We start from the raw sequence: 11,083 nt of genomic DNA on the forward strand, positions 1-11,083 counted from the left end.
GGTTTCTTCTAGTAAAACTATACAGCAGCGTGCCTTTGATGCCTAATTGATTTATGGAGAATGTGACATTTGTTATATTGAATAATTCATGAACTAGACCATAAAGGAAGAAACACATTTCAATGAAAAACTAATTCTGGCATAAATGGAATTTGCCCTTATATGTGAACTTAAGTGCTGTTTTCCATACAAATGCAATAATGTGACATATTTAAAATTCTCTTCTTGTATATCCTGAATATTTTTCAGATTTTTACTTACAAGATTTTGTTGAATTGATAAATATTGTATTTTGGTTACTTTGTTTTAGGAAATTGAGAATGTAATTTATTATTATTCCACTGTGGAAAAGACCAGACAAATTCAAAGATTAGAACATTTCAGAGCTTGGTGGGGTTATTCACTTTGCTACCTTACCAAATTATACCAGCTTTCTTTTTCCTTGACCAACATGAAGACAACAATAATAATCTAAGCTCCAAATTATTCAGTGGCTTTGAAACATGTTTATTTTTCAGAACAAAATTTCAAATAACATACCCCATCAACATAGATTGTAAATCCTTTTGCCTTGTCACAGATGAAATGTGCTGTTCCTATAAAGGATGAGTTCAGCTGATACACTTGATGGCGGCTACACTCTAAAGCATCTCCTGCTAATCAGAGATGCAAATCAAAGCCCTATTGGAACAATCAGACCTGCCTTTCAGAATGTGTGCTCACAAAAGTTAAAGAGAGGACTGGGAATATGCCCTACAGAAACACTCAGGCCAAGTTTAGCTAAAGCTTGATCTATTCAATTCCATTTGACAGAAAATGCAATGAGAATTGTTGCCCTTACTGTGGTAAGGCTTAATTGTATAGTTGCCTTTTTTTCTCTGTGTATGGTCATTGTGTATAGTATACTCTTGGCCTTCTTACAGGGGAGGAAAAAACTCACTAATGTGTTTGTGAATACTAGTACTGAAAATTGGGAGCTTAATAGGAGTTTAGCTACCATTGGGAATCAATCCTCACTTTTAGTAGATAAGTAGAGTAAGTCATTAGAGCAAGGCATGGGATAAGTAGTTTACTGATTCTCTATAGTTATGTTCTGAAGTATTTCAATAACCTTATATTTTGAGGAGAGAGGTGACTGGGGAACAGGTAGAGAGGTCAAGGATTAAGACCCAGACAATTAGAGCTGATATGGGCATAAGGACAGAGGATGAGCAAAATGAGGATATTAGGGAGACTTTACGATATAAATGGCAGCTTAATCTGTGATCCTTAGCTTCTGACAATAATTAATAATATTTACTTCTGATACTAAAATCTAAACTACATATGGTGATGGATGTTGACTAGACTTACTGTGATGATCATTTCACAATATATACAAATATCGATTGAATCATTATGTTATACACCTGAAACTAATATAATGTTATATGTAAATTATACATCAATTAAAAAATAAATCTAGCAATAATTTCATTGAGTCTAATAAAAATTAATTCCCTTTATCTCAGACTTCGAGGGCTTAAAATTTTTTTTTTGCAGTGACAAATGGAAGCAGGTAAAAACACTGACAGGAGGGAACAGCCAGTGAGGCCACACTGCCATAACATGAGTTGAAGGCTGCTATTAATCAAGGCAAAGATGGAAGGAGAAGAGAAACTGAGGTACAGAAAGGGACTATGACTTGGTCTTACAGAGTTAGCTAGTGATGTGCCTGGACGTGGCTATATTGAATTAACACCAAATATGAAAATTTCTGGGTATTTGAACTTCCTGGTTTGCTTTGATTCTAAACAAAAAGAAGTTTTCTTTATAATCTGTATCAATTGTGAAAGCCATAAAAGAAAGAAATGTTAATGCTTCTGTCTTTCTTTACGATAAACAAGTAAAATAATATTAATTTCATTCCAGGAATACTGCTCTCTGGAGGAGTGTGAAAATCAATTCTCCTTAATGTTAAGGTGATCTCAAATATATTTTAAATTATCTAATGATTTTATTTTTTAAGTTTTGATTCCCTTAGATTAGAGAAAAATTATTTCAGGAGAGTTGAAGCATAGCAGTCTGCTTTGTTTAGGCCACCTTCAGAAGAGGGTGAAATGTGATGATAGTGTAAGTTTGCCACTAGCAGATGGTTCTGCTTTACAGGCAGTAAGTGAGTAGGGTTCAAATTCAGTTGCTACCTGTATGAATTCCATTGCAGAGTATTTCTGGCTCTATACAAGTATTCTGCGTAGAATTGTGATTTGAAGATGTTACAGACATGCTATATTAGGTTGACCTAGAACATCCTAGTAGAGGCAGCAGTGATTGTCAGTGTGCTAACACCCAGTAAATGAAGACTTGCTCATATCACTATAGTTCAGGGAAGAAAGAAATCCAGCTGGGTTGGGGGGGGTTAGAGACAAGTCAGTAAGGTCTCTACCTGTTGTTCCAGTCTTCTTTCCTCTTCTCCTATCAAGGCTCCTGCCCAATAGTAACAGTTGTTGCCAGGGAAAAAGAAAAGAAAATAAAACAGAAAAAAAACACAAAGAACCAATACAACTTCAGGCCAAATAAATCTTTGTTCAGTTATTTTTAATGTAATGTATTACCTTATAAAGTGGAAGAAGTATTTTTATGCCTTTTGTCACTAGTTACCTTTAAGTGATTATAAGTTACATAAACTCATGGATTTTATGTGTGTCAATATAACTAACAAAATAAGACATAGCAGTAACAAGCTTTGAAAATAAAATGTTATCTGCAACTCTGTAATAATGAAATCCAAAGCACTTAGATACCATTTTAAAATATGTTGACTCTCATTTACTCTGATTTATATCATGTAATATATTTCTTTACCTTATGATTTTGGTATACATTTTATTGAAAAGCTCTCTCCATGGCACACTATTGTGACTAATTCTATTTCACAGCATCTATTGGAGGAAACCTCTAACCACAGTACCTCCAGAAAGTTCATTGATCACCCAAGTCTTGGATAAAATTGGTTCCAGAATTTGGTTTGAACTAATGTGGTGAGTACCACTGTCCTGGTAATAACTTTATCTAAAATTCTTAATTTTATTCTCCAACATTTTTTCTAACCAGTGCTTCCAATTTATTTCAGGTTATATGATCCAAAAATCCAGAATGAATGGAAGATTTGTAATTGTTTATTATAATCCAGGCAGGTTTGGTGTAAAAGAGTATTGATTCTTTAGTTAAACCTTCTCTGCCACTGGTATATGCCTTTAGCAGTGGGAGACATGTCTTTTGTTCATATTATCAGGATCAGTATCCAAGTATATCAGATGGATTGGTATGCAAATTGATAACTAATTTATCTGTTCAACTATGAGAAATAAAGCCAGATTCCTAGCTGGAATTTATGAGCCTCACAGGATTTGGAAATGGGCTCCTTTAGGAATACCTAATTTTTTTCCCCAAAAGGTCTGGGGATTCTGCTGAGATGAGATATTAAGTCTGAAGACTCTAGACTATTTCATTAGATTAGGTTGAGCAATTTGTCTACAGTTGTCTTACTCTATAACTTACTGCTAGGGAAAATTCTACTTTAGTAGGGTTGATGCAAACTTTGGTCCCATCATATTGAGCACTAAACCACATTATTTTCCAAAAATTAGACTGTGTTATCAAGTGAAGGGTTAGTGAGAGACTGGAATATTTTTTGGTGAAAATAATTAAGTTAAACACTGGGGATAAGAACTGCTCAGATTAGAACCTGTGTCAATTTCCTGCTCTTTTCAAATAAAGTAGGGGGAAGAAACAGCCATACTAATCTTAGTGTGAACCAAATTTAACATAGAAAGCCACTTTCAAAAGGATATTTGTTGCATAAAAATAAATGAGGACAAAAAAATAAAATAAACGATCTTGTCAGTCTAAACATTTGACACAGAGAGAGGCTTGTTTGAGATGAGACCTGATATAGATCAATTTCCCAGCTCAATTCTAGAGTGAAACATTTACCTATGGTTTCCTCCATATGTAATTTTATAAGGCTAGGTTGTGTTTTGAAAACTATTATGAAACAGTAACCAATGCATAGGAACATCAGTTGGAACCATGTGAATGATTGTGATCTGTGATTGTGACTTGGCCTAGAAGATTTCCTTAAGGAGTCTTCTCTGTTAGCAGCCACTCATCTGAGGAGCAGCAGTCTAGACATATTGACTATTACTCCAGCAGGATGGTTTTAATCTGTATTTTTGCAACATTTTTGTATTTTTTAGTTTGCTTCACTGCTAGATATTTATAGCAGGACACAATAGGTTTCAGCTTCCTCTGAAAACTATTGTGTCAGTGTTCCTAAACTTCAACCAGTAGAAAGAGGAAATGCTCTGGGGATCAGAAGCACTCTGATCTGACCCAAGCTCATTAAAAAGGGAGCAAAGCAAGAAAATTTAAGTATACTCTGCCTTCAAGGCCTTGTCTCCCTGAGTTCTGGATTGTCTTCTGTAGGGAACAAAAGCAAGCCAGCCTTTCTGGGCTACTGGGCATATGCCAGAAATTAGAGCTTTGTTTCCAATGTATCACCTGAAAATTTAGCACTTAGTGAAGTGATTTAGGTGTTCATCTTTATAGGGCAAAAGGGCTAACTCTACTTCCTCCAGGAGCCCAAAAGACTGCAAACATGGTATATTTCATCACGATTAGAAATTTTTTATAAGGGAAAAACATTGTGAACACTACTATGAACTGCCCAAACTGGCTCCATATGTGTAGGTCAAAGTTAAAAATTCAGCGAGGGTTAGATTTCTCTTTGGTCAACCTCCAGGTGACCTGCTTCCTGTCCATTGTCACTGAAAATACATGCAATCAGCACTCTGAACCCCTAGGTGATTAATTGTTAGAATAATTAGCTGTAAAGGTCTTCACAAGATAATAGTCTAATGCTACTTGCAGTGAAATATGTAATTAACTGTGTCAGCCTATATTTTTTCTTCTTCATCTTATCTGAAGCTCAAGTGTTGGCCCTTTGCCTCCATTCAGTGTGCAATATGTTAGCCATTTAGGAAAATCCAGTGGTTAAAAAACACTGTTTATTTCAGTCAAAAGAAAGGAAGCCAGTCAGAAAAGAGACCTTGTTTCTCTTTTTCACTGATTCTCCTTCAGAATTAGTTTAAGAGCCAAATGCCTCTCTGATTTTTTTAACCATAGCTCAGTGGGAGATATTCCTTTTGGGACACACTCCTGGATTGTCCCATTATGACAAAATTGTGTAGTTAAGGTTGAAACTCAAGGGGGGATTTCTAAAGTAAAGGGTATACATGGTGTTAGGAGAAAGATGTGTTGCTAATATGAAGTTCAGCATACCAAGAAAGACAGAGACATAGGTGTCCAGTTGTGCCAGAGGAAGGAGAAGGAAAAAACTCCTGTAATGTTTCTTTGTGGTTAGGTTGGGCTGAATGCTGGTCAAGCTCATAAAGCTACTCACAAGCCCTGTTGAATCTTCCTAGCCTCAGCTGTGAGGCTCAGAGGTAATGTTTATACAGGGAAGAGAAACAGTATAGCCAAGTTACAGAGTGAACCAGTGTCTGAATCAGAAATAGAACTCCTTGCTTACAGTGCTGTGTTAAATCCCAGCACCACACCCTCGCTGCTAGACAGCAAAGGAGCTGTGTGTTTGAGCAAGGGAAAGCTATGAATAGGGCCTTAGTGACAGTTTTCCCATGCTCTCTCTTCAGGATTGAGACTGTAATGCTTTCTTGTCTGTGGTCCTTTCCCTCCCACAGGATTTGGTTACTCAAAGCAGCAAAGCAGAAGTGCCAGGCTTTTGCAGACTGCCTGCTGTGGGTATAGTGTATATGTTCTGGGAGATATAAAACTGAATAGAAAACTGGGGAGTAAAGCTCACCTATTTGAAACATGCCATCTTGGGAAGTACAAAATAATACATAGCCAGTGAGCTAGAAGTATACTGTGTAAAAGTGTCACCAGTGGGCAGACTGGAGGGAGTCTGAGCAAATGTGAAAAGACTTCTATTATGAAAGCATTTTTCAAATAAAATAAACTTATTAGCAGTATCTTTTGTAGAAGGCAGGTGCAAGCAGATCATAGTAAATGAAGCTTGGCTTTAATGTTAGGGGTTTTGCATTCCCGTAATTTCTTTAGATTGTGTGACTATGTTAGAAGGATATTTTTGACTATCTTGATTTCTTTCACCAATGGAAAAAAAAATGACTTCCAGCCTAATGGGTAGCGTGTGGCGGTGTAAAATAGTATATAATGTGGTTTAAGCAGTTGAGAAGTTTGTCACTCTTTTTCTTCTGCCACCCCCTTGGTCACTGTGTACTGTTCTTTCTGAGAAAATTGGAAGAAGTGAGATGAAGCAAGGTAGAGAGGGTAGAATTGGAGGAATTATAAATTGAGAGTACCCTCCAAGTCCTTAATACAAATTAGATGGAAGCACTGACCTCTCTCGGGCAAGGTCTTCTTTTTTTTTTGTCTTTTCTTCTCCCTTTTCTCTCAATTCTTCGGTTTTTCCTTCTCTGCTACTTTCTTTGCCATCTTCTCTTCTGCTCTCCCAATCTATTTTTATTTCTTCCTTCTCTGTTTTGTTTTTCCTCCTGGACCTTACTTTGTTAAGGTTCCTACTATAGCCTGTTATCGTATACCAAGGTTACTTCTGGCAAAAGTTGAGCTGGGCCTGTGAGATGAAATGGCCAAGAAGGAATATGATCTTAGAGCAGTGTTAGGCTCAGGGGAGGCACTCCATAAAGCTTTGTTGAATGAGAAATCAGGAACAGCACACTTCCAATTTTAACTTTAAAACTTTAGCTATTAAAAATGCCAACCCTTTGCTTTGCACCCTATATTCTCCAAGGTCAGCTCTTGTTCTGGGCACTGCAGTGAGTGATTTTTTTTTCTCAAACCAGTTTTTTTCCCCTCAGGCCAAACACTGGTTGAAGTGACTTCAGGCCTCTATATCTATGGCAGGTTCCCCCTGACACTCCCTTCTCTGATACAGAGGCCCTTTGACCTATTCCCTGGGAGGTGGAAGGAAAGAGTGACATAAGGAAGAATCACTTCAGAGAAATGGTTTTTACATTTTAAAATATAATCATATGAAAACCCATTACTGGATATGTTAAGAACAAAGACCACTTTTATTCCATATCTTCCTCACTGAAAACAATTCATTCAGCTGCAACTTGTTCATAGTGTATTATAGAGCATTCAGAAGACAGTCCTCCAATGGCAGCTGTTGACCTAAGAGTAAGATTTCTATATGCACCTTTGAACAATGATGGTTCAGATACCCAACAAAGATGATTATTCAGTGACAGCCACGTGTACAAGTGGTGGCAGGCAGAGGGCATGTAACTGGCCAGATTGGAAATATACAGGGGGATGGTTGTTCACCTCAAATCTACCTTTCATATTTCATTTGTATTCAGTCAGAAAAGGCTTTATTGACCAGGGCCATTTTAAGAGCTGAAGGCATGATAGTAACTGATGGACTGGGCAGTGGGAGAGGGAGTAGGAAAATACCCGAGGCTTAGGGTCTGGAATGAAAGAAGCTTGGAAAGGGACCATAGTCTGAAAGAGGGAAACACTGAGATTGTCATTTGAAATATCTCTATAAAGGCAATGTAGTATAGTGAAAAAAGTTTTAGCCAGAACTTTAATATACTGAGGGATCCCTGCTCTCTAAACTTATATTTTGGAAGAAAAGGTGAATCAACATTTTAATTCAGGAGTTTACTCATAACTTTTTTTTTTTTTTTTTTTTTTTTTTGCGGTATGCGGGCCTCTCACTGTTGTGGCCTCTCCCGTTGCGGAGCACAGGCTCTGGATGCACAGGCTCAGCGGCCATGGCTCACGGGCCCAGCCACTCCGCGGCATGTGGGATCTTCCCAGACCAGGGCACGAACCCGTGTCCCCTGCATCGGCAGGCGGACTCTCAACCACTGCGCCACCAGGGAAGTCCTACTCATAACTTTTTAGAGAGGTTGTCCTGGAGGTCCCATATCCACCTGTACTCTTGTGCAATAGAACTAATACTCAGACAATGAAGTTTAGTAATACTGGAAAGTAGACAATGTATTGATAATTTAGAATAGCTTGATAATCCTTTAGTTAGGATTTTTAAAAAAAACCACCTGAATTCTGGTTCTGACTGTATCATTTACATGTTCTTCCATTTCTGACATTATTGTAATTCTAAATTACATAAGCATCAGTTTCTGCTTCTGTAACATGGTGATAAATTCCTGCCTTGCCTGCCTTATGGTGTACTTGTAGGAATCAAATAAAACATGCTTTTGAAAGTTAAAAAGTAATACAAATTTCAAAGTATTAACGTTGTTTTAACCATCAGAGTCCCCCCCGCCCCCACCCCACCCCTACTGGCCTTGGGCTCCCCAAAAACAAATACCTTATTCCTGTGCATTGCAGTGCTACAGTATTGCACTTACTGTCTCGAGTGTGATCTCTCCTACTCCTGCAACATACTCTTGTAGTACCTTTTAACATATGGTAGGTACTCAAAAGGTATTTGTTAAACTGAATTGAATGTGCATGTTATTTCCAGTCTGGGTAGACAGAATATCTTTTACTCCACAGAAATCGTGGATGGAAGGTAGATTTGATGACTGGTTCCATCTTGTCTCCCATAGGAGGAAAACATTTCCTACCAGTCCTTAGTCTCAGAGTGCTGAACCCTGCAGCCAGCAGGCCTCCTGAAAAAAAAATCCATGGGTGACAGAAGATTCATTGACTTCCAATTCCAAGATTTAAATTCAAGCCTCAGACCCAGGTTGGGCAATGCTACTGCCAATAATACTTGCATTGTTGATGATTCCTTCAAGTATAATCTGAATGGTGCTGTCTACAGTGTTGTATTCATCCTGGGTCTGATAACCAACAGTGCCTCTCTGTTTGTCTTCTGCTTCCGCATGAAAATGAGAAGTGAGACGGCTGTTTTCATCACAAATCTGGCCCTCTCTGATTTGCTCTTTGTCTGCACTCTACCTTTCAAAATATTTTACAATTTCAACCGCCACTGGCCTTTTGGTGACACCCTCTGCAAGATCTCTGGGACTGCATTTCTAACCAACATCTATGGGAGCATGCTATTCCTTACTTGTATTAGCGTGGATCGTTTCCTGGCCATTGTCTATCCCTTCCGATCTCGTACCATTAGGACCAGGAGGAATTCTGCCATTGTGTGTGCTGGAGTCTGGATCCTAGTCCTCAGTGGTGGTATTTCAGCCTCTTTATTCTCCACCACTAATGTCAACAATGCAACCACCACCTGCTTTGAGGGCTTCTCCAAACGTGTATGGAAGACTTATCTGTCCAAGATAACAATATTTATTGAAGTTGTTGGTTTTATCATTCCTTTGATACTGAATGTCTCTTGCTCTTCTGTGGTGCTAAAAACCCTCCGTAAGCCTGCTACACTGTCTCAAATTGGGACCAATAAGAAAAAAGTGCTGAAGATGATCACAGTGCATATGGCAGTCTTTGTGGTATGCTTCGTACCCTATAACTCCGTCCTCTTCCTGTATGCCCTAGTGCGCTCCCAAGCCATTACCAATTGCTTGTTGGAAAGATTTGCAAAGATTATGTACCCAATCACCTTGTGCCTTGCAACTCTGAACTGTTGCTTTGACCCTTTCATCTATTACTTCACCCTTGAGTCTTTTCAGAAGTCCTTCTACATCAATACCCATATCAGGATGGAGTCTCTGTTTAAGACTGAAACACCTCTGACCACAAAGCCTTCCCTTCCAGCTATTCAAGAGGAAGTTAGTGATCAAACAACACATAATGGTGGTGAATTAATGCTAGAATCCACCTTCTAGGTATGAGAACTCTCTTTAGGTCCAGATATGGTTTCTTCTACGATTTTCCTATGCTATGAATAAGAGAAAAGATTTCAAGCTAATGATATTGAGAATAATGTACTGAATACAGTCAGATACATTTATTTGAATGTTTATTGTACATATGCTGTTTTGTTCAATAATTATAGGTCAGGTCTAATTACAACAACAAAAAGTTATTGCCAAACTCTTCTGCTGGGTTGGAAATTCATTGTACCACATTATATAAGTGGACAGTAGCCTTGACTTTAGTGATATGATTACTTAAAAACTTTCAAAAAGATATTTCCACTCCAATAATATTTGGTAATTAGGTTGGGCCTATAAATATAGGACAAATTCAGGGATTATTATTTTTTTTAAAAAACAACCTTTTGTGTTACTACTGATATATGCTAGTCTTTTTTTTTTCTTTTTGAATTGTCATTGAGTTTATTTTAGCACACTAACATATTTTAGCTTAACATTATTAATAAAAAGTATCAAATTTAAGAGAGCTAGCAACATTTGTTGTATATATATTGAAAGCAGAAACATAAATTTTGTTTGCATGAATATGGCTGGGAAGAAACAAAAGATTAACTGGATTTACATATTTGCAGTCATCAGCAGTGTCAGTTTTTAAAAACATTTTCCTTTTTCTACACTACATTAATTTTCTCATATGAAACTTCAGATCCAGAAAGCTGCTAAATATGTGCCCGAAACAGGGCAAAATGGAAAATCACATAAAGCAACAAATGTTAATAAAAAACTGAGAGACATCAACAGTTTTTCTAAGAATTTCCAATTATCCTTCTTTTCAGAGACTGGTTTTTATAAATATTTTCTATATGAAATTTTGGAACACAGTGCAACCAGAAAGCTGCTGCATTTGTGCCCAGGTCAGGAGCAAATTGAAAAAAAAAATAGAAACAAAAGAATAACAAAAAAACCATAAAAGAAAAAAAAGTTTTTTAAAACTTGCATTAATCATTTTTGGGGGGAGGGAGTAGAGATCTGTAACTTTAAATTACTTATTCTTTCATATTAATTTTGGAGCACAGTGTAGCCAGAGAGCTGCTGAATTTGTGCCCAGGTTGGGAGCATATTGAAAAAAAATACATAAACCAAACTAAACCAATACAAACAAACAAACAAACAAAAAACAGAAAAACTACAAAACAATAAAAACAACAAAAAGTCCTAACACTTGCATTAATATTTTATTTATTTTTTGAGTATATGTAAATTTAAAAATATTG

The 11,083-nt window shown here is 37.2% G+C and overlaps 1 protein-coding gene across 1 annotated transcript; it reads left to right on the forward strand.

The window, feature by feature from the left end:
* Nucleotides 1–8,622: 8,622 nt before the first annotated feature.
* LPAR4 (lysophosphatidic acid receptor 4) lies at nt 8,623–9,818 on the forward strand (the record flags this gene model as incomplete). Its single annotated transcript, XM_082610818.1, has 1 exon — nt 8,623–9,818. The coding sequence occupies exon 1, from the start codon at nt 8,706–8,708 to the stop codon at nt 9,816–9,818; it is 1,113 nt and encodes a 370-aa protein (XP_082466944.1). The 5' UTR covers nt 8,623–8,705.
* Between the last annotated feature and the right edge of the window lie 1,265 nt (nt 9,819–11,083).

The sequence above is a fragment of the Mesoplodon mirus genome (genome assembly GCF_964341445.2).
Source record: "Mesoplodon mirus genome assembly, chromosome: X".
Taxonomy (NCBI): domain Eukaryota; kingdom Metazoa; phylum Chordata; class Mammalia; order Artiodactyla; family Ziphiidae; genus Mesoplodon; species Mesoplodon mirus.